This window comes from Rhipicephalus sanguineus, chromosome 1 (assembly GCF_013339695.2).
Source record: "Rhipicephalus sanguineus isolate Rsan-2018 chromosome 1, BIME_Rsan_1.4, whole genome shotgun sequence".
In the NCBI taxonomy this organism is placed as follows: Eukaryota; Metazoa; Arthropoda; class Arachnida; order Ixodida; family Ixodidae; genus Rhipicephalus; species Rhipicephalus sanguineus.
This window is the reverse complement of record NC_051176.1, coordinates 331,449,439-331,473,408: the sequence shown is the minus strand read 5'-3', so window position 1 is coordinate 331,473,408 and position 23,970 is coordinate 331,449,439. Positions and strand designations below refer to the sequence as shown.

Sequence of the window (23,970 nt, the reverse complement as noted above, 5' to 3'; positions counted from 1 at the left end):
CACAGTTTTATTTGAAAGATGCTAAACAACAATGCTGCTTTTGTTCAGATGCTTTGCTCCAAGTGACAAAACAGCAGTGGGGTCGATAAAATTATTGACTAATATGGACTGTTGGGATATCAAATTACATTTTCTCAACGCACCGCTAAATGCAGAGACCAGGTAAGGACAATCACTAGCACAGGTTGTGCAACATATTTGGGAACACTTCCCGTTTTTTGGGGGGGAGTTAATTAAAGGCTCCAGCTTCTGCGATAACAAATACAAAAACTAAATGTCTTTCCAGAGACTTTCATTGTTACGTATGCTAAGAATGAGGCACAAGAAGTATGAACATAGTTCCATAGTGCATTACTGGCAGTACATAAACTAGTCACTTTTGTGGCCTATTCATTAAAATCATAGTGAGCGGTCATTATTGGTATAGTCATTATTTACTACTTTTTGTTGCTCTTGTTCAGTCATAAAATCATTGGGCACACAAATTCAAATATGAACATTATGTAACTGGCATTATGAAACAAGGATGAAATAAATGGCACAAACAACTTTTGCCCTCTACCACGGTACTCCTCATCCCACATGCAGGAAAGAGGAACTAGCCCAGTAGTCTACATTGGCCAAATGCAATGCTATAAATGAAAAATGTAAATGTCAACCAAAAATACATATGAAGCCAATGAAAGCATAAAGGGAATTATTAGCAGTTTCTAATCCAAGTTAGTAATTATGGGACAAAGGAAAACAAAAGTGGACGAAGAAGCAACTTGCCACCAGTAGGATACCAGACACACAACTTCTGCATTACACGCATGGTGCACTACCAATTGTGCTACAGTGGTGGCCATTCTCTCGTACAGTTTCTTGGTTATTTATGTATATGTAATTTTAGGAATGTTAGCCACTGCCACTAATGGCCGTGGAGGCAAATGGGGAACATTCTTTTTAACAGCGAAGCTGTTTAAGTCAGCCGTAAAAAATTTGGTGTGTCCAGTGTGCACAAAAAGCTATCATAATCATGAACAGGTATGTGTCACAGAAATTGGGCAAATCCCACTACTCACCGCTGGTCCACTAAAAATGAAGAAGGCGACAGGCGGCAAACACCGATTAAGATTTCTAGACAGACATAACCAGTAATTGAGAAAAGCTTTAATAAACTGCCGGCATTAACCCAGTGATAAACGCTGTGGCCGCAGGTTTCAGCTTTGCTGAAGCATCTGTACTGAGTGCTCAGCGGTACGTAATAGAGAATACTAGGTAACGGGAAAGGCAATGGCAGCTGCGAGAAGACCCCGAAGCGATGGAAGCCCTACGCGAATGACGACGTGCCCGTAAATCTACAGGAGGTGCGAACGCTCGGTTTCAGCACGAGTTTCTGTCTCTGGAGTTTGGACATCCGTGTCGTGTCTGCGACTATCTGTGGTTTAACTCAAACCTCTCTGCGCTGAGTAGCAACCTCGAAACAACCTAGCATCAACTAGCTAAAGCCTAGCAACAACCTAGAAGCAACCAGATTAGACTTGAGAATCGTCCAGCTTAGCTGTTCCAAGCCTAGCGCTTGGAAGCTTTGCCATTTTTTGTCTGATGGCATCACGTAGAGGCCCCTCAATCGCTTCCCCTTCTTTCACTTGTTGCATCAACTACAACAGCATTAGCAGGTGTTCTTACATCACTAACATATGTATTTATCCCCTTCAGCCATGGCATCTCCATGTGCTACTTTCTTTGGCATGTTCGTTGCACTAGCCGCAACAAAAAATTTCAAACACTGAACAGAATACAAGTAGGACTCTTATTTGAAATAAGTGCCGTGCCACATCAGTAAACAGAATGTCAGGAAATACTAGAATATTTTAAGAGAGATACAATTATGCTTGGCAGGAAGTCTAACACATTGCTCTCCATTAGTCTCGGCAAAAGTTTTTCTTTGCTACCCTGTTAGGATGCTGTCAGCTTATAACTTGTAACCATCTATACATCTGCTTTACTTACAATCTCAGCTTTTTAGTGAAACAGCAGAGTAAACCTGGCAGCGCTATATCCAGATTGTTTGCAATCATGATGATTAGCCAGAAAGGCTGTTTTGTGTGTGTGCTTGTGTGTGTGTGTGTGTACGTGCGTGCGTGCACACGTGCTATGTTTCTGTACAAATATAACAGAAAGCTTGTAAATGGTTTATTAAATTATGGTAGAAGGCATTCAGATAGTTATTAGAAAAGTGGGATGTATGGAACTTGTGAATCGCAAGTAAATGCCTATCCTCATGAATATGTTATAGCTTGCAGAGACATGCACACTTGGTTAAACAAAGGCAACCAAACAGGATGTCCTATAAATCAAATGTGTGAAGAAATAAATGTTGCACCTTATGGCAACGACAAGGAGTAGATAGGTGTTAGGTCTATTTGACATTAAATTTTGGGAAGCACAAGGACACTCACTTAAAACTCTCCACGAAACCAGCCAACTGCGTTCACTAAAAAATCTCAAGTCTGTCGAAGTTCATGTCACACAGTGTGTAGCAAGGTCACTTTCGCATGCTTATGTCACATAATGTTTTTTATGAGAACTAGCAGACAATAATGCCAAATAAGACTACACACTTACTTCACAGAATGTTGAATAAAAAAAAAACAGTCTAAGTATTCACTGAAAGCCTTGAAAAACATGCCTAGATAAGAATTTTTTGCATATTTATGTCATACTTTCTGCCCTCATCATGACCTCCCTTTCCCTCAGACACTTCAAGGTAGCAGGTTGGAGATCTTTAGCCAATGTGCCCTTTATGAAAGAAATTTCCTTTCTTTGGTTTAGTGATGCATCTGACTCAAGCTGAACTAATCTGAAACAAAGAATAACCATCCACTTGCATTTAAATTTGGCATAAATGCACAGAAACAACAGAATATTGTATTGGAACTTCTTGCACTAACGTTGTTTCAACAGCGAAGTATAGTCAGCTCCCTAAGTGAGAAATGGCTTGAGATACCACTGCCACTTCTCAAGCAAACAAGTTCCAGCTCTAAATTGAAGACCTGGGAAGATATGACAAATCCTTTTTGTTTGTTTGTTTAAATAAAGGCAAGAAGTGCAACATTCACAGAGACGAAAAAATGCAGGTGTATAGAATGTGGGCTACAACAGTCGGAATATGTTAAACGGCAAAATAACAAAATTCAGTGAGTAAGCTGCAACCCTGCAAACCTTTCCTGTGTATGCGGCAGTCGGAAATGAGGTACAAATTATTTTAACCACCTTTAAGCCCCACAACACCTGGTTCACCAACTAGTAAATTGCACTTGCGTTAAAAATGCAATTATTTCAAAGCTTGTTTTGGCTTCATGGTAAATTAATTACAACCATCTACTAACTTACTTCTTCATATTGCAATCATGAATAACAGTCGAGCCCACATATATCGAACTCGCAAAAAAAAGACAAGAATTAGTTCGATATACCATACAATTCAATGTCAAGCTTTCAAAGAATTTGCCGTATCTTCAGTGCGAATTTAGGTGCACCAGATGGCTTCATGGCACTGCTTCACGATAATGCAAGGAAGGCAGCTTCCCGGCAATATGCTTTTTTTTAGTTTTAAGTTTCCACGGTTTGTAGTTGGGGGTACTGGTTATGCGCAGGGGCGGTTTATATAGCTACGTAGCATAACTCTGTCCATGATGTTCGCAGTTTCGTGGGTCTGTGCTCGTACTTTCGCCGTTTCGTGAAAAACTTCGCGGCACTCGCACGCCCACTCACTGACCTTCTCAAACAAGACGTCCCATTTTGTTGGGGTCCTCTCCAAGCTGACGCCTTTTCTCAGCTAATCACCGCTCTAACGACACCACCTATTCTTGCACATTTTGACCCCGATGCTCCTACAGAAGTGCGCACAGACACTAGTGGTCACGGCATCGGCGCAGTATTGGCCCAAACGCAGCGGGGCACTGATCGTGTTATTGCGTATGCAAGTCGGCTCCTCTCGAAGTCTGAACGCAACTACTCCATAACAGAACGAGAATGCCTTGCCCTTGTCTGGGCGGTTTCAAAATTCCGCCCTTACTTGTATGGCCGCCCATTCCGTGTCGTGACAGATCATCACGCACTCTGTTGGCTTTCTTCGCTGAAGGACCTTACTGGACGACTTGGTCGGTGGGCGCTGCGTCTTCAGGAGTACTCTTACTCAGTTGCCTACAAGTCTGGACGCCTCCATCTGGACGCCGATTGCTTGTCCCGTTACCCTGTTGAACAGCCAGACGGATCGGTCATCGAGCCTAGCGCCAGCGTCATGTCCATGTCTCGGTTTCTTCAGATTGGTGACGAACAACGTCGCGATGCTTCCTTGCGATCACTCATTGGCCGTCGCGAATCTGCCCCTAACGACGCCTCACTCCGCATGTTCGTCCTCTTGAATGGCACGCTGTACCGTCGTAGCGTTCTGCCCGATGGCCCTGAGTTACTTCTCGTCGTGCCTAAACATCTACGTTCAACGGTCCTGCATGAGCTTCACGACGAGCCCACTGCCGGCCACCTGGGCATATCTCGCACGTACGACCGTGTCCGGCGCCGCTTCTTTTGGCGCGGTCTCGCCCGGTCCGTTCGACGTTACGTGGCCTCCTGTGATAAATGCCAACGTCGGAAGCGACCTGCCGCACCCCCTGCTGGACTCCTCCACCCGATCTCCATCCCTACCGAACCTTTCTTCCGTGTTGGTGTAGACCTTCTCGGCCCTTTTCCCGAGTCCAACTCTGGCAACAAGTGGGTCGCCGTTGCTATAGACCATGCGACCAGGTACGCCATCACTCGAGCACTCCCCACCAGCACTGCTACTGACGTTGCCGACTTTTTGCTCCACGACGTCATTCTACACCATGGCGCTCCTCGTCAACTGCTCTCCGATCGTGGCCGCGCATTTTTGTCACGAGTAATTGACGATCTTTTACGCTCATCCTCAACGCAGCACAAGTTGACTACTTCCTACCATCCCCAAACAAATGGCCTCACCGAGCGCCTAAATCGCACTCTCACGGACATGCTCTCCATGTATGTCTCATCTGACCACCATGACTGGGACCTGGCGCTACCTCACGTGACCTTCGCTTACATTTCATCCCGTCATGATACCGCCGGTTACTCACCTTTTTATATGCTCTATGGCCGTGATCCGACGTTACCACTGGACACCCTACTTCCGGCTACTACATCTCCGCCGAGCGAATACGCACGGGATGCTATCGCTCGTGCAGACTACGCGCGTCAGATCGCCCGCTCTAGGCTGTCGGCTTCACAAGCAACCCAGAAGACCCTCTACGACAGCAGGCATGCCGACGTTCATTTCTCGCCTGGTTCCCTCGTTCTCCTGTGGTGCCCAGTTCGTCGTGTTGGCCTGTCCGAGAAGTTGTTATCCCGCTACATGGGCCCATACCGTATCGTCCGCCAGGTAACGGACGTCACCTACGAGATCGTTCCCGTCTCGGAGACTAACCCGCCTGCAAACACGCCCAGTGACGTAGTGCACGTCAGTCGGCTCAAACAATACCGCCCTCCTTCTGAAGAACATGTTTAAAGTGCACCGAGACGCTGCTTTTACCGCTGGGGGTTATGCTACGTAGCTAACCCATCAAGAGCCAGACATTCTGCATACAGAAGACGACAAAGAGGACTGGCCTGTCGGTCGGCTGTGGGTGCTGTCCTCCATCTTGACCGATGTTGTGCACATCAGTGCAAATACACTTGTAAATAGTCACGCCTCGTGTCATTTTACGTAACAATATGCGAGAACATACGGTTCGATGTAAACAGTGCCTCAACACCTTCATCCATAGCTGTGCATACTTGTCGAGCGCTGGAAGCCTCTAGTCTGCCTTGGCGCTATTGTTCGCCTTGTTTTTCGATATCACACTCAGCGTGCTTCTTGGGATGCTGTATGCAGCTGTGACGTCAGGCTTCTTTTCTCTACATCCGACTCAGTTGATTATCGCCAGCCTTGCAGAGAACAGCCATATACTTCTGTTTTACAGTAGCCATCGCGTTAACAAAGGGAGCAAAGAAGCGAACGGCGACCCCGCACGACGGGCGCGACGACGAGGAATCATGGGAGAAAGAACACTGGCAAGCAGTAGTTTCTATTCGCTCTGCACGTCACCCTTCTAATTGCACCACTCTCCCAAATGCACACGGGAAAGTCCCGTTCTGCGAAAAGCCAACTTCTTGGGGTGTTTTGCAGTGCCCGATGTTCGATATATCAAGTGTTACGACTATTTTTGTTCGATGGAGCCATAAATTTTCCTATGCATTGACGTTAAAGCATTGTCGTGTTCGAAAATAGTTCGACATAATGGATAATTCGATTTATCCGAGTTCAATATAGTCAGGTTTGACTGTACTATAGTGTAGCCATAATGAATTTCAACTTGAACTTTATTCTATGTAAGCATGAACAAAAAAAAAAAAACAGACAGTAAAAGCACAACAACCAGTCATGTGCACAGACAGTGTTTCTCAAACTGCACAGCAAAAATATCTACCTTGTCTCTGTTTCTCATTACCAGTGCTTTAGGTACTCTAAGCAGTGAAATTGCATTCAACCTAATCGAAGCAAATGAAGCACTATAAATAATGCCTTGCAAGTTTTGCACCTTAATAAAGTTACACTTCTGTATTTGCACACAAACTAGCAGAGTTCACCCATGTCTGCCTGAACATATAGTACAATAATAATTAGAGCTGTGCGAATAGCAAAATTTTGGGTGCAATGCGACTTCGAATAATAAAGATTGAGTCCAAATCAAATCGAATAATTTTCTAATATTTTTCAAGTATTTTTCTAATACTTCGAATTTTTTAAAGTATTTTTCTAATACTTTGAAGCAAAATTACAGAAAAAAGCTGCAGAGAATCCCTAAGTATGTTCTTATGACACAGGAACAATTACAAGTCACAAACATGGTCAAAGAACAGATTTATGCCTAAGGGGGGGATGCGGCTTTCGTATCGCGAAAAAAAAAGTCAATTTTCGAAAATCACATTTTCAGTTTCTGTAGTCCATTTTCAGATTCCAAAATATCGTCACTAAAAACTACGTAGAAGTGCGGTAAAAGGTTTCTTGTGCTTGCCGACGAGGCAAAAATTACTGCAAAAATCGCAAAAACAAAACGGTGTTTTAAAAAACTATATAGTTCCGCAACGGCATGACCGGGCGCCACCATCTTGGGCTCGTCGGAAAGAGCATTTCTCTGTCTTCAAATTTCTCGCTTCAGCTAGGTCCTCCATTAAAAAAAAAAGCGTACAAAAAGCAAATGTTTGAAGTTCGTTTTGAGGCCTTCGATTGGCTGCGTCCGCCATGTTGCTCCAGCACACCTCGCCATTGGTCCGATCGTCGTTCCCGGATAGCGTCGTCTGCTGCTTGCACGTCGAGATGTCACGGCTGTATAAATCGCGCTACTTAGTGACGCATTCGCACTCGCCCTGTGTTCACAGTTCGACGATCATTTAGAATATAATTACGCTTTAGTTAGGCAGCTGCAAGCGGAAGCTCAATCATCAGATTACGATAGTGCGCCGCGCTCATCGCGAACATCGCAGACGTGCGTCTCGGATAAACTGTTCTGCTTATCAGCATTTCCAATAAAGTTGTTACCACAATAAAGTTGTTACCAACCAAAATCAGCATTTCGCAACTCGTGACGAAGACCACTGCGGGACGGCTCCTCGTACTCGCGATCGTGCATGCCCTACTTAGAAACATCGGGTACCGCGGCCATGCACATCGCGACCAAGCTTACCAAGCTTACTGCTCGGAGTCGTGGCTAGGCCTAACTCCGCTCGCGGCGCCGATATGAGACAAATCAGAACTTTGCTGGCAAAAACATCGTGCTAGCGGACATGCTAAAGCGAAGAAGCCGCAATTTGTTTCGTCGCAAGCAACAAATCGCATAGCCCGCTGGCTCCTCTGAACTATGGATGGGCATTTTACGCATCGGCAGGGGACCCCCCCCCCGGGAAGCTCGTCGCGCAGTGACCGCTCGAAGCATCGGTGGAAGCGGCAAGCAGTTTCGCACGTCGGCGCTCCAAAACGCAAGACCAAGCACGCTGCATGCTGATTTATCGTCTTTATATTTATTTTCCGTTATTATAAACCGTTAATTTATTTTCCGGAAGTTCGAATAGTAAAATTTCGGTGCGAATCGAACCGAATAGCAATCGCTATTCGAAAAATATTCGGAAGTTCGAATATTCGCACACCCCTAATAATAATACGGCACAAGTCAACTTTATAAAACTAATTTTATTCATATCTATACATCAACAAAATTTTACAAACTATTTTATTCAACTGACTAGTACTTGGTTGTAATAAGTAAGATCATTTTGAACACACTCAGGTGTGCAACTGCTAGTTGTTCCAAATGGAGTATGAATGCTTTTACATACAACCTCCACTTGCATATAGAAATCATGTAACTATAGTGATATCATGTCAGTCCTTAACAGTACTTGACACATTAAATACATTCCACAGCCATTTTCTTCACTCGTTGACACAGAGATACAAAATGACACATGCTGAAGTTGTAACTCTGCACATTTAAATTAGCTCTACCACTTAAGGCCCAACTCTGATGACATTTTTACCATGTCAAAGTAATGGCAATTCTATGTGCACCATCTGGCTGCTTTTCGCATTTTTTGCTTGCATTGTACGAAATGAAGAAACATTTACTTTTGATCCATGTGCTCAAAACCGAACTATTAAATCAATTATACTTTACCCACGCTGCAGGTAACGTTCGTTAGTATAGCAGGTGCACGAACTTGGAGGCTGTGCTAAGGCCTTACCACGATGTATGCGTTCAGCATCAGCTCATACTTCACGTGTGGTTGGCGAGGGTTGAAGTACATGTAGCCAACAATGCAGCATCGTTGCCAGCTGCCTTTGCTGCCATCTATTCCTTCCCTGCATGCTTCGTGCGTGTATGCGTATATGCAATACACAAAGTGGCCAATAATTGTGGGACGCCAAGCGGGCGGTTCGAGGTAATCAATAAAATTCATTTGCATGAAATCTGCACATCTCCTAAGCCTATCGTTTTGCACAACTGATGGAAGTATGAAGGGCATGGGATGCATCCAGTGAAGTTCCTCGAGATCCACTGACCGCAGAAAATAACCAGAGTTGGGCCATAAGCAATGACATTTTCTGAATAGCAAATGTACAAGGTCATCTATTTATAGGAGGCACATTTCAGAAGTGTACAGTGTCAGACACTCACAGCAGCTTCAACTTAAGACACAGGCATGTATAAAAATCTTTTAACATTAGATATCTGCTGTAGGCATCAATTGGCTACTTCTTTTCTTTTTTTTCTCATACGAGATAGATCCTACAAGATACAGCTGGGCCTTGACATAACGAACACAGATATAACAAATTATAGCATATAATGAAGTAATCCTTGTTAATATCAATGTGCAAAAAATTTATTTAGAATGAACATTGACCATAATCAAGGAATTTTTATGTCCAATGCGACATAGCTATAATGAGGTTCAACAGTACTCAGCATACTAACATAGAAAATGAAATTACTTTTGCAAAGCTGAGCTTCCTGAAGTGTTTAGTACTTGTGCGCATAAGTTTGGATATCATGGCATCAATAGAAAATGTTAATATATTCAAGCACAGCAGTGCAACGTGAAATTGTTTAAATGTACTGCACTGACTGAAAAGGTGCACATGGGCTGTACCACTTAATTTCAATCTGTATGCAAAGAACGTAGAAATCTTGTGGCATCTGTGGTCCCTGAGCTTTCGGTGACAAGTGTACACTTTATCGCAATAAAGTGAATGTCACGCTTTCTGCTTTCACACGAGCTCTCCTCTTTCTGTCCAATAAGCATATGGACAAACATTGAAGCCACACTCACAAACCTTCATGGCAGAACTGCAGTGAATGGCGGTGTGTACTGGCAGTGAATGGTGATGAAGCGCACCTGCGTTTTCGCCTATTAAAAGCCCGCAGTATGCATTATGCCACACATGTTGCTGAGCAGATAATTAAAGATGCTTATCACAAGAGGATTGTCGGCGATAACGCTGATAAGTTGTACCTGCGCCTTTGTTCGTGCCCACCATATTTCCAAGCATTTACAATGCTCATCCATTAGCAGTGGTGGTCCAGCTGATATAAAATTTGGAGCAATATTTGGAGCAGGAAGACAGCTGTTCACAAGCAGATCTGGAGCAGAAAAATTGGTGCTTGGGGACACTTAGAGCTGTACGTACAAAATTAAGTGTGACTATTTCATGCAGATTGTCATCACTGAGCGAACAGGAAACGTTGTTCCAATGTAGGGAAACAGAGAAAGCCAGCCATCAGAGAACAGTATTTCTTGACACAGAGTAATGCCATATGTGTTGACTTCACTGCGATATACAAAAAGTGTATTGTGGTGATATATTAGTGGCAAAGGCGAACAAGAAATGTACAGTTTCTGTGTGCGAGAGACGTCAAAATGTCATTTCGAAGAAAACCTAATCAGAAAACCCGATGCCCAAAGCCCCTATACATTTAAAAATTGCTGTGAACTAGAACTTATGTGCACATTATCCTGTCGCCTGCCTAACTTTGCACGCCTATGCTCCATCGTGTTTCATAATAATGAACTATTTACTAGGCAGGCAAATATTGGCACAACGTGTACAGCATGCATGGGAGCAAGTGTGTTCAATTAAATGACGAATACCAACTACACCATGTATCGCAACCCCACAGACCATATTGGCAGGCTTCAACGCAATACATATTTTTTTTTATTCCTGGGAAGCATACCTGAGATCGACTGGGTTCTGTGAAGGGGGTTTTAACCATAAACGTGTGCTCAAAACTAATGCAAACCTAAGCCCTTTACCCGCCATTAAATTACAGAGCTTATTGACTTAGACAACTTGCACTGCATTTTAGATTGAATGAAATCCATCGCATACCGCATCTGCACATTTGCAGTCGGTGAGTAGCGATACTGACACGGCATCGGAGCTTAGGACTCATCCACGGTGGTAGAATAGGAGAGGTGGCCAAACGAGCGCTGCAAGCGCATCACCAAAGTACTCTAGTTGCTTGCAACTGCCGCTAGGTTCGCAACAGGTTTGTGGACCGAAAGATGTGCATCGCAAGCTTTTGCTGTGCTGTAAAAGCTAGTTACTAAAGCTATTTTTCCAGCTTCAAAACGTTGTTTGTGTTTTTATTAGCTTGTAGTGGCTGTCTGCCAGCTTTGCCCACAAAAGTAAGTGTACCAGGCTTTATGGAGCTTATAATTTTCTAATCGACGCAGGTAATCTTGATAAGACTGACAGAGGCTGAAGTTGTGTAGATAGAACCATAGGTTGGCAAAAAAATGTGGAGCTCACTCAGACTCACTCAAGAAATATATTTTGCATTCAGGGCTCACTCGGACTCAGACTCACTGAAATTTTTCTCAATCCGACTCACTCGGACTCAAACTCACTGAAATATCACTCACCCGGACTCACTCAGACTCAGACTCACAGCTTAATCTGAGTCTGAGTGAGTCGGCTCATGATTGAGTTTGCCGACCTATGCACATGAGTGGGAACGAATTGGAAAGTTTTGCAGGCTGGGAACCAGTTGTGTGCCACATGTTGCCGACTGATGATGTTTAAACAGAGTTTTATAATGGCACACAAGCACGGTCACGCATTTGTGCAGCCCATGGTGTCTTGGTAACCGCATGGCTCATTTTCTATGCATGATGTTTTACAAGTGCACCACATCGGTATCGTAATCAAAAGGCATGATGAGTGCATCGACGCATGCAAGCGGCACTGCATTATGCTAGCTACGGGCCAGGCACGTAGCCAGAATTTTTTTTCGGGGGAGGCCCAAGGCCTAATTATTCGAAAGAAAGTCTTTTCATGGCAAAAAGAAAACAAAAATTGCCCGGGAACATAAAAGGCTGGACGAATTTCGGGGGGGGGGGGGGCCTCCGGGCCCCCCCCTTGCCTACGTGCCTGCGGGCAATGATGGCAGTTAGGAATAACAGTACAATCAGCATATCCAAGAACATTCCGCAGCACGACTGTTAGCAATGTTCTTTTGCTTGCTGAGAAACTGCCACAGATCCGCTATATTATTTGTGTGAAGACCCCGTTTACAACACGCAGTGCTGTGTATACAGCGGTAGCCACAAGGCCCTTCTACGCAACTTAACGATGCGCCTAGCAGCTCCAAAACATTTAGGTCCTTTGTGTAGGTCTTACCATGAGATCCCCATCAAGAGTGATGGCCTCCGAGACTAAAAAGGGCAACATGTCAAACCGCTGATGGGGAGGCCAGAGGAAGATGCGGTGGCACTGATACACTTTGGTTAGACCCACCTGGACTCTCTGTACGTGTATGCATTAATGACAAAAAGAGAGAGAGAGGAGGCGATTTGCCAGAATTTGAAAAAGCTCTCGAGGTATTTCGGGCCAGACTAAGAAAATTTTGGGCAAAAAGCGCTCAGTTGCTGTGTGAAAAGCCAAAACAGTGAACTTAGGTGCAGCTTATACTGGGATTGGTGCAGCGAGGCGCAGTAATTGGACTGTAGGAAAGTGGCACAAATGGCACAGTTGGACCACCACTGGTATAGGCATCACACCGACTTTGATGAGCATAACATCAAAGTCATAATTACTGGTCGGCTGGCCTTTGAGATCGAAACGCACAGTGTGGTGTCAGCCACACCAAAGTTGAGGGGCACAGTTCACTTTTACACAACAAAGAGTGAAACCATGACAATACACTCAATTTCGTTAGACGGTAGTTCTTGCCACCTACCAGCAATGTTTCCACCCAGAAGTTTGAGTGTAAAAGGTCAGCCCTATATCGACCAAAGTTTTACCATCTTTCATTTGTGGTAAAGAAAATAGGTGCATGCAAGCAATATGCAGAAAGTCTGTAAAATCGAAACTGTGACACAAAGCTACTTCGCTAAACTACAAACAAGTCGTTTTCAATGGAGCTAAAATTTTAATTTTTTTTCTTTCGTGTTGTCTTATTATCCAGACACTGTTAAGGCCCCCTTCATGTAAAGAAGAATCTATCGGCAACTATGCTTTGCCTAAAAGATAAAATTTTAATATAATGTGTAGTGAAGAGGAATGCTCAGCGCTGCAGCCACATCGCCAGCCCTGTGCGAGGCACGAACTGGAGCTGCCTAGCCTGTATTTGCTGCAACGCTGCCTGTGCCCGTCCAGCTCTTGCTGCTGCTGTTCAGGCGCAAACACCGCTTTTCCCCAGCACTGGAATTAAGTAGCCGAAAGTTGCTGTCCGTCATGCCTGACAATGCCAATGCGACATCCCCACTGGCCTCATCACCCGTTGCATGTGCCGGTGCCCAGCGTCAGCGAGAATTCGACATCTTCAGCAGCACCGATGAGAAAGACGTTGAGGATTGGCTGGAATCCTTTGTTATAAATGAAGTAAACTGCCAATTTTACCGATTTCATTGCATCATCGTTTAACTATACAGTACTATACAGTAAACTCTCAGTAAACGGAAATATCTTAAATGGCACTGCGGCTTAAATGGAACAACTGCTTCTAATATGGTTGATTTTGTACTTGAATTCCGCACCCGTGTTCCTCTCTCAGTAAACACTCCTCCTGTTAAATGAAACATATTTTCCTGGTCCCTTCAGGTTCCATTTAACGAGATCCTACTGTATTCGCAGCTATGACAGCTCGATTTGCCTCTGTAGCATTTTTGAGAAAGGGTGAGTAAAATTTTTTGCTAAAATTACATTTTGGAGCCGGATGCCGCAGAAGACCGTTATCACTGCAATTCTCCACAACCGGTACAGCCGCTCCTCCACTGACCACTGCTTGGCTTCAAGTTTGCATTACAACATGTGCCCTAAAGTGAGTAATTAAAAAGTTAATTAGTGAATTTTTATTCCGCTACTGGTAATTGTAATTCGATGTACAAGTAATGTCAGTCTCTTCCAGAAATCTACCTGAAGAGGCCATAATGCGTCATCTGTCACAGGTGACTTTTTATTTAAAGCCAGTACAAACTAAATTGCCTGTGGCATAAATGTAGCTTCAACTAGTGTTGAAAGTTGGGCACCTGCTGCGTAGTTTGTTAGAAGATGTACCTTCATTAGGGCTTTGGTGCGTGCCCTAATTAAAAGTGGTCGGAGCTGATGGACGACTATAGACTACAGTGACCAGCTCATTCACCTTACTATCGCCTTTAAAAAACTGCCATCTCAAATTGAGAATGAGATAAGCATGAGGGAGCAGTACCGTGACATTGCAGTTGCCACGTAACGCCCTTACAAGCTGAGTGCTACTCAATCACAAGTAACAAAAGGCACTGGTGAAGAAAACAGACCATGGAGATGGGCCTGGACAACAAGTAGGCCATTAATCATGACAGTTCGACATGCAGTTCTAAGCATGTGAAGTGGAAGGCCTTACAACCTTGCAGACAGCACCTACTCTCTGTGGACAAGCCAGTGTTTCCCAGTCTCTGTGAACTTATTTTCGGGGCCGATGACAGCAACACTTGATGTGCAGCCACTTTCGCCGGCACACCTAAAACGTGGGAAGAAACAAATGCAAGAATGTAAAACACAGCCCCGTTTGTCTACTCTCGTCATCACCCTGTTTTTAGTGCTGTTTTCTTCAAGTTCAGTAATCTACCAATAAGCCCAATTCAATACGCTATTGAATGTAAAACAGGTTTGTATTAAAGTTAAGGGGAACAAAGTAGCGTGCAAGCAACAAAAACTGCCTTCTGCTTAGCTCATTTACCTAACTGTAGCATGATCCTAAAAAATGTAGTCATTTTAATCGTGAAAAGTCAACTTCAAAGTTTACAAAGTTATCCTACTTTGTAAACCCGCTCTGGAAAACCACTAAGTTTGCTTTTAGGAGGAAGCCAAAATGGCCCTTCCCCTCATTGTAGTGTCATCCCCTCCCATCACACATATATGCATACAATGTGTTTTTGCCAGTTCTACGCAGTGATGACAAGGGGGGAAAAACAAAAAACAACAACAAAAGAAAACCTGCCAGCATACTATAAATTAAACACCATGCCTTGCATAACATTGTGCAGCTACTTCACTTCACGATGCAGGATATTACTGCACACAGCTTTACTGAAGCCACTAGTACCATGTTTGCAGACAGGAAGCTAGATGAGCTGCGTTTTGTCAGTGCTAGTAAAGTATAGGTAGTTCTTTTTTCTTTTTCATGATGTCAGCAGATATTTACCTAGTGCACATGATCTAGGTGATTCAGTTAATTTATTTAAATTTACTGCAACATAAATGGCTTTACATTAAAGTGAGATTTAATTACTCTATAACTACATGGAGTCACTAGAAACTGCAGAAACAAATGTTTTACTGAAACTTTCTAAAGAAACTGTGAAAATTTTCCACTGGAGCCTTCACCAATGTGGGAAAAAAACAACAGATTGCCAAGTATGAGGTACGGTTGATGTCACGATTTAGTTGTAGGCACTAGTTAGCAGTAAATATAAGATGATTAGATTTTACATATATATTAAGCAAACAAAATATGGAATTCAAATTACACTTACATCAAAGAGATGCAGCCAATATTTAACTTAGTTTGGAGCAAAGATGGTCTACTTTAGCAAGTACTACTTTCACAAGAAAATCAAGTTTTTTTTGTGTGTGCGAGTTACTACTATTATGTGTCTAAGAAAGGAAGACCAAAGTGAATCACCACTACCTGCAGCCTTCTATGTATGCCTTATTAATGCAGCTTCGTTACATAAGTTTGTTATCATTAACTCATACTCTCTTTAGCCCTACTACTGAACTAACAAGTGATCACTTATTTGTACACGATGTTTCTTGCATTAAAGGCCAACTCCGGCGATTTTTCGAGGTCGATGAATCTCAGTGAAATTCGCTGGGTACGTTCCTTTGCACGTTTCCGTCATTTATGCCAAATTACAGGCTTGAGACATGCGCAGATTGTTTGCAAATGAATTTTAAAGATTGTCTGCAAACGCCCTCCTGGCTTCCCACAATTATTGGCAACATTGCGTCTGTGACGTCAGTGTTGGCAAGGCGGCGGAAGTGACGCAGCCGAGGGCACCGCTAACTTCGGCGCTTAGGCCGCTACAGCGAGCGTCTGCTGTGCACAAGGCGACAGACAGCGTTGGTTTGGCCGGCGCTTCGCTGGTCGTCCCGGCTGTCAGTTTTCATACTCCGCGCCGGCGTGACCGGCATGCCTTGCACGACTTCCGGTTCGTTCGTAACGTCTACGTCATACGTAGACAGTACACTCGGTTGGGTTTCGGTTTCGGTGTTGCGCTTTTTTGCTTATTTAAAATTATTCTCCAATTTGCCGAGTATTTCTGCTATCGGGCCCGTAACAGGAGCGTCTCAGGAACATAAAAGCACCATTACTTTGACATGGCCAAAAAATCGCCGGAGTTGGCCTTTAAGGCGAGCGCAACAATTTTTCACTCACAAAATGAATAATGTGAACTTGATCTAATGATGACAACCCTAAATACAGTCAACTGCCGATTTTTCGGACTCCCTAGGGACCGCGAAATCGTCCGAAAAATCGGGCAGTCCGAAAAAACAAATTCATGCTTTTTCATTCTGCTCAAGTGGTCAAATCGCCACAGCCACGTCCGAAATAGCTTTAATGCCTCCCAGTACAATTATCAGGCATTTTGGTGCACGCCCAGGATCTCGCAAATACATTCGGTACCTGTCACGAACCCCGCTTAACTACGTACGTGCCAACCATCACTTTTGCATCTCGTGATGAGCGCCGCTGATAACAGCAATGCGCGGAATAGATTACGGCTATCTCGCATGAAGCGTTTGTAAACGATGACGCGGAACACAAAGATTGTGGCGGAAGAGCGGACGACTCGTCCGGCTTTCCCCGATGCGTGTGCGCACATCAGCTTAGTTGGCGATGTACTGCACATGACTAGAAACGATCGGCTTGACACGGCAGCAAATCACCGCCGATACGCAGCATTGGCTGCCTTGTCAAGCCGATCGTTTCTAGTTGTGTGCAGTACATCGCCAACTAAGCTGACGCCGTCACTTTACTGTTGCTGTATCGTACGCACGCATTTATCGTGAAAGGGTTCGTGATGCGCACTTAGTTCTCGACCGCACACGGGCGCGGCAATGGCGAGCTGGTTTCGTCCGCGAAGGCAACGCGTCTATGCGGCGCACTTAGCGGTCTCGCACAAAGAGGCAGCGGGAATGGCGGCGCGGCGCATTTGGGTTCGCGCCTATTAAATGCGTGCAGTACGCATGCAACTGCGCTAGGGCACGTACACTACCGAGCAGCTAACTGAAGATGCTTATCGTAAGGGTTGTCAGCGATTAAGTCGTACTGGCGCGTTTGCCAGCTGCCGCCATCACGCCTCCGTGCATTTCCGCTGCTTATCCGTAACATCGCCGCACGGCACCGCGATAGCGGCCCCTTTGAATTTCTGGTCTGCTTCACCTCATAACGCTTCGGCGTTGCGGCAAAGCTGACTTTCGGGCTCTGCTACTGTCTCAAACAGATCGACTCGCGAAAGCGCTGGTTCGAACCTACGAGATGATAGACGCGGCAGAGGTGAGGGCTTCAAATAATCCCTTTCGGACCTGCAATTTGGGCAGAAAGTCCGAAAAATCGGACGCGGAATAGCTTCAGCGTCCGAAATTTTGGACGTTCTAATACATTCAAGTCTATGGGGCTGGTGACGGGGCCGCGAAAGCGTCCGAATTTTCGAGCATGTCCGGAAAATCGGGCGTCCGAAAAATCGGCATTTGACTGTATATGAAGTATACAACTGCAACATCGTGCTGTTATCTTCCCTTCACTGCCTGCTGCTCTTGATGCAGCATACCAGTTAATAGAGCAATGCAAACATTAGTCATATTTTGCAATCAACTGTTAACACCCCGATTTAGAGTGATAAAGTAATCTCGAGATTTTTTCTAATGATCAGTTCCATTATAGTATACATTCTTTTAGCGCCATGACACAGGCTCCGAAGAGGCCATGATGCCATTACAGTCAAGATTGACGACTTGGTACAAGTGACAATGAGAAGAATGGAAAACAAAATTGACTGCTACAGAATACAGTTCATGTAATTGGTTGAGATTTAGTTGGCCCTTCATGCAACATTACACTCGCTAGCACAGAAAATGAAGACGAGCCAGACAGCATAAACTAGAAAAGTCAGTCAACTTTACAGCAGAAGGACTAGCGGGAAACTCAAATAAAACTAGTTCAAGAAAGCCGACTCTGGACACGCAAGCTATGTCGAGAACACAGTCACTTCTAAATAAGCTTACAAACTGCAAGCAAGTAAAAATTGTGCTGCATGCTGTCAAGACCTCTCGTCTTCACACACCTCTTGACTGCAGAGATGATTTCATCCTTGCTGCAGGCAAATATCCTCTGCCGGTGCTCTTGCCTCATCTCGTCTGTCACTCCATGCAGGAATGCTGCAGCCCCACGGTCACCTGGGGTGATCGGCTTGTCAACCTGCACTCGGTAAAATGGCACCACTTTGGCTCAGAACAGAGCGAACTTGCGCAATTAAATTCTAGCCCTATCGTATTACCAGGCAAAAATGTACCTGCTGATCTAGTAAATCTTTCCATCCAGCACAGCATGTGTATATGTTGCTAAAGGAAGGGAAACAACACAAAATTCGATAAAACACAAGAAGGGACAACAACAGTGCTGCAGTTGTTGTCCCTTCTTCATCTTGTATTCCAAGTTGCCATTATTTCAAAACTTGCACTTTTCGAAATGTGATGAATAAAACTCTTGAGTGAACAATAAACTTGCACAAAAATATTTCACGGGTGCACAGGAATGTACTTGTGCAAAAAAGAGTGAACAGTGCATTTCCTGTTCACACACTTCAAACCTTATCGTTCTCCCCTTTTCAGAAGTTCCGTCCTACCAACTAGCCTTGTAATTCACTATATTAAAGTACAGGGGCCTTCCAGACAAATATGCCTTACCCCAGTGATCCAAAAGCTAGGTTTAACGAAGAGAAAGAAATCCCCCTCTCACCTCACTTGTTTACTCTTGCAACCTCTGATATAATATCCACCAGTTCACATAATGGAGTCAGTGGAACTCATGGATTTCAAAAAGATGATGGCTTCAGTGGTAGTTAAAAGTGCAAGTGTGACAGGCACTTAAGTCGCACAATGCTGCCATGCGTGCTCACCTTTGCAAAGCAGGACAGTTTGGATTCTTCCAGATCCTCTTCTGTAAATGCTCCTTTTGTGAGCCACGCTACTGAGTCACAAAATACATCCAACGTTTTCTCCATGTTAGGGTCCCTTGAAAAAAAAAAAAAAGAAAGCGAGCCCTCTCTTCAGCAAATAGACAAGAGACAAGACGAGAGACACAAACATGCACAGCACAAACTAAAACCAAGTAAGTAACAGCACTAGCTTGCGGGTCTACCTGTATGAGTAAAAGCTGAGGCATCCACCAGGTCGGACAACAGCACCCACTCCATAAGCACCACCTTTTTCCCTAAGGAGAAAACGAAGGACATGTTAGGTGAACTAAATGTTTACAATGATTTAGGTGAACTAAGTGTAAACAAGATTTAGGAAACAATGCCAACATTGGAACAGTAGATCCAGCAAAAGCGGCACTCACACAATAAGCTTCACACAGTAAAAGTCGAAGGCATGAAGGCGCAGTATAAAACAGGACTTCACTACAATAAAATGCTTTCATGTTTGCTTTCTTTGCATAACCAGATCACCACCTTTGCCCCTAGCCACGGGTATTCAATTTGCACCATTACCATTTGACAGATCAATCCAGTGCACACGGACATTTTTTGCTGTAACATGGTTGAAAAGTTTGCGCAAAGACCTTGCCCATACTAGTGTGCAGTCAAAGCCCATTCAGTGCACTTTCCCTATGTATCACCGCGTGCATCAATGCGTGGCAACAAAGGGGCTACTCTTAACTTGAACTTCACTCGGATTAAACATGCCAGTCTCCTTGGAGTAATTTTTTTATTTTTGGAGTGCAAGAGAAAAAACTGCAGGCAAATCAAAACAAAGTGTCTCTAATTTGTGCAGACACCTGAACTGACCTGCCGTCAGTGAAGGCCCCCCCCCCTCCCCCAGACACCTTGAAATTTCTGTTGAATATCGATTCGAGATGAGAAAACACCCAAGTTACTGAGCACCAGGCCAGGGGTCATCTCTACACACCAGAAAAATCGGTGGGTTCCCAGCTGCATATGTTTTTCCTTTGCTGCTATCACACTTAACCCCTTAAGGGCTCATTTAACAAAAAAAAAATGTTCCAAAATTGCCAAATTTTTTTATGATGTGAAATGCTTCAGTAGTGTGTTCAAAACAAAAAAAATATTTGCGAAAACTTTTTTCGGCAGATAATAATGTTTTATTGGCCATTCTTCGCTCCATTATGTATTACTCTATAATACATGGGGCATTTGAGGTGTATTCTGCAAAAATTTCTGCAGTTCTAGAAAGTAAAGGTTGGAATTGAATTGCCGCGCACAAAATGCACTATTCCTTGATAGTTCACTTAGTGTGATAGCGTTCGAAGCACGGCACTGCGCAGAGAGCCTTCTCGCACCACCTGCACCAGATCCTGGTTTTCTTGCGGATGTTTTTGCTATTTCCGTCAACATGTGGCCGTAAAACGCGCGGGAAACACAACACGCGCATTCCACCAATTGTTGCGTTGCGCAAACGCTAATTCAACAAAAGCGCCAATGACGGAACCCATGCTGCCATCTATGGTGTAAATAGAAAAGCACTATTTCTCGAGTTGGGCTCGTCAAAAACCTCTATGACGCGAGGGAAACACAAGGCGCGCATCCCGCCAACAAGTGCGCAAACGCTCATTCAACAAAAGTACCAATGACGGAACCCGTGCTGCCATCTGTGTTGTAAATAGAAACGCACCATTTGACGAGCTGGGCTCGTCAAAAGCCTCTTGGAACATTGCGGAAGACCCATGACGAGCACAGCTCGTCATAAGCAAAAAAGTGGCGACCGCTCATGACGAGCTTAGGTCGTCATAAGCCCTTAAGGGGTTAATAATGTGCTTACAAGAAGGAGGAAGGGAGGGAAACTGCAAAAGAAATGTCTTTCCTGCCTGATACATGTGTAGCAAAACTGATGATAAACTTAGAACTTGGCACCAATAGTGATGGAAGTGGCTTTTAGTGTTTTGGAGCAGCTTTTAGAGCAGAAACAGTTTCCATTTTCAAAGGAAAGCATGGTTTAGAGCAAAACATATTGCTCACACATAAGGCACTAGTAAGCTGCCCATGCATTATTACAGAGATAAAACTATGCATTTAAAAATATTTCCATTTATTACTCATCACATAAAGCACTGACTGAATTTACTAAATACTAACAGAAAATTACCACATTTCAAACACACTTTTTTCAAAATGCCCTTTTTGTCATGTAAGTTCACGTTGACCTCCAATTGATGGCGCAAAAGTTAAGACAGGAACGTAGAAGACACATAAGACACGGACAAGCGCACACTCGCAACTCAATTTTATTCTTCCGAAAGCTTAGCTTAAGAACCCTCAAGCATGCGCACAACACCACAAAAGCAAAATCAATCTCTGGTACCCCCGCTTGATCAAAACCTATCCACCAAAAAACTATACTCATTTTGATAAAGAGTTATAGAAGGAACACTGACACACAGATCGCCAGCTTTCTGTATGTACATAGCCTCAGCCAATTTCCTTGCCACTTTGTCTTTGCTTTTCCGCAAAATGTGCACGCTGCCCAGTAGTGGTTTTACACGTGCAAACTTTACAGTTATGTGGCAAATGAGATCCGGTCCCATTCCTCATAGACAGGGCATGCTCTGCTAGTCGTAGCACAAATGTGCTACGGGTGTTATTTATAAGATTCCTTTGAGTTGCGGCCGGATGTATATCGGCCAGACAGGCAGATGTATTAATGACCGACTAGCAGAGCATGCCCTGTCTATGAGGAATGGGACCGGATCTCATTTGCCACATCAATGTAAAGTTTGCACGTGTAAACCACTACTGGGCAGCGTGCGCATTTTGCGGAAAAGCAAAGACAAAGTGGCAAGGGAATTGGCTGAGGCTATGTGCATACAGAAAGCTGGCGATCTGTGTGTCAGTGTTCCTTCTATAACCCTTTATCAAAATGAGTATAGTTTTTTGGTGGATAGGTTTTGATCAAGCGGGGGTACCAGAGATTGATTTTGCTTTTGTGGTGTTGTGCGCATGCTTGAGGGTTCTTAAGCTAAGCTTTCGGAAGAATAAAATTTAGTTGCGAGTGTGCGCTTGTCCGTGTCTTACGTGTCTTCTACGTTCCTGTCTTAACTCTTGCGCCATCAATTGAAGTTCAGCTATGCACCAACTAGCCCGACAGCAAACGCTACAGTCAAACCTCGTTAATACGTACCCGCTTTAAGCGTACTAACGGTTAAAACGTAGTTGCGACGAATCCCCGACCGAGTCTCATAGAGCCTAATGGATTCACTGACCGCTTAAGCCGTAGTGCTTCGTCCTACGCCTACCGGTTAGTGCGTACCCTGCGTACCGCGATAACTTTTTGTGGCATAAAATTTTGCTGCGCCGCTGAACTTCCGGACGCCATAATGTGCCGCCAAAGGTTTTCCGTCTTTTCGAGAAGTGCGTAGATCGGTCGATCACTGATTCCGACATCCGCACGATTGCGGCGATGCCTTTGTGGGTAAGCATCGGGAAAGAACGATGGTGAGGCGGCGGCCACCGACGAACGCGCCAGCATGACTTATCGCCGGCAACCTTATCACTATAGGTATCTTCAGATATCTGCTCGGGCACGCGTATTGCGCAGCACTACTTTAAGCCTACTGCACGCCTTTAATAGGCAACAACCTTGCACGCGCTGGGCCGCCGATCCCTGTCGCGTCGTTGTGCGGGGCAGTGTTCAATTGCGCGCCGCTTTGTACAAACGAAAGCAGCTCACTGTTGCGGAGTTGAGCGTTGCTGGTTGCGGGTGACGCGAAACCTCTTTGCATTGACGCTATCACGCTAAACGCAAGCGTACGGCACAGCAAGCGTAGCGCTGTTGTAACCATACTGCACGCTTTTATGGGGCGACCACCCAAACGTGCTTCCGTCCACTGCCAGGACTGCTAGAGCGTCGCGAAGTGCGCATCGCTTGCAGGAAGTTCGTCATCGCCGCGTTAACCGAACGAGCTACTCGCCGCATCTGTGCACGGTCTGGAGCGAAGTGGGTACGAAGAACACTCCCACGACAAATCCGCGCGTGCGGCACAGCAAGCGGCCCGGCAGTGACGGCGTGAGCCGAGCAGGCGACGCGCTGCACGCAACTAGCCAGGAGACGATCGGTGCCACGCAGCGGTACCGCGTTTCACTGGAACTGCGTCAGTTTTCGTTTAGGAGCAGATCGCGGTACAAACGCACGCACATATATCGCGGAAAGCCGACACTGTCCGTTCTGTCGCTATGTCGGTCGCTGCGTATACCGGACCCTGTAATAGTTCCGAAATGCTCCTTGGCGTCGCCACCGCGCGCTATCAGACGGTCGTGCGAGAGTACCAGAATCTTTTATCCACTTTGGCAAAGAGAAAGAAAAGGCTTTGCATTGGGTACTTTAGGCAATATTTGCTGTGGCACTGTATTTATTTCTTTGCTGGCGGCGACGGCGTACGCGAGGAGATGCATAATTTTTACTTGGTGGTTAATGCGTACTACCGTTTAGTGCGTAGTTACGCTGCGTTCCCGGCAGGTACGCATTAACGAGGTTCCACTGTATTAAGTTCACGTTAGCACAGTTAAGCATGGTTTAATATTGTTATGACTGGCAGTCGGTGCCGACGCGCTGGCCATCAGAATCGGCGGGCGAGGCGTTCTCACACTGCT

The 23,970-nt window shown here is 44.8% G+C and overlaps 1 protein-coding gene and 1 long non-coding RNA gene across 2 annotated transcripts in view; both read right to left on the bottom strand.

Annotated features, from left to right (window-relative positions):
- The window catches only part of LOC119384042 (presequence protease, mitochondrial), an 87,247-nt gene that overhangs the window by 3,045 nt on the left and 60,232 nt on the right, over window positions 1-23,970 (bottom strand). Inside the window, exons 24-27 of the mRNA XM_049413332.1 lie at window positions 19,506-19,577; window positions 19,264-19,378; window positions 18,430-18,563; window positions 14,505-14,600 (exon numbers count right to left, since the gene is read on the bottom strand). Of these exons, the coding sequence (XP_049269289.1) occupies window positions 14,505-14,600; window positions 18,430-18,563; window positions 19,264-19,378; window positions 19,506-19,577 (417 nt within the window). The remainder of the gene's footprint in view (window positions 1-14,504; window positions 14,601-18,429; window positions 18,564-19,263; window positions 19,379-19,505; window positions 19,578-23,970) is intronic.
- On the bottom strand, window positions 8,268-14,480 carry LOC125756947 (uncharacterized). The gene is made up of 2 exons (XR_007414950.1): window positions 12,028-14,480; window positions 8,268-11,855 (listed from the first exon to the last, which is right to left on the bottom strand). It is a non-coding gene; the product is annotated as an uncharacterized LOC125756947 (long non-coding RNA).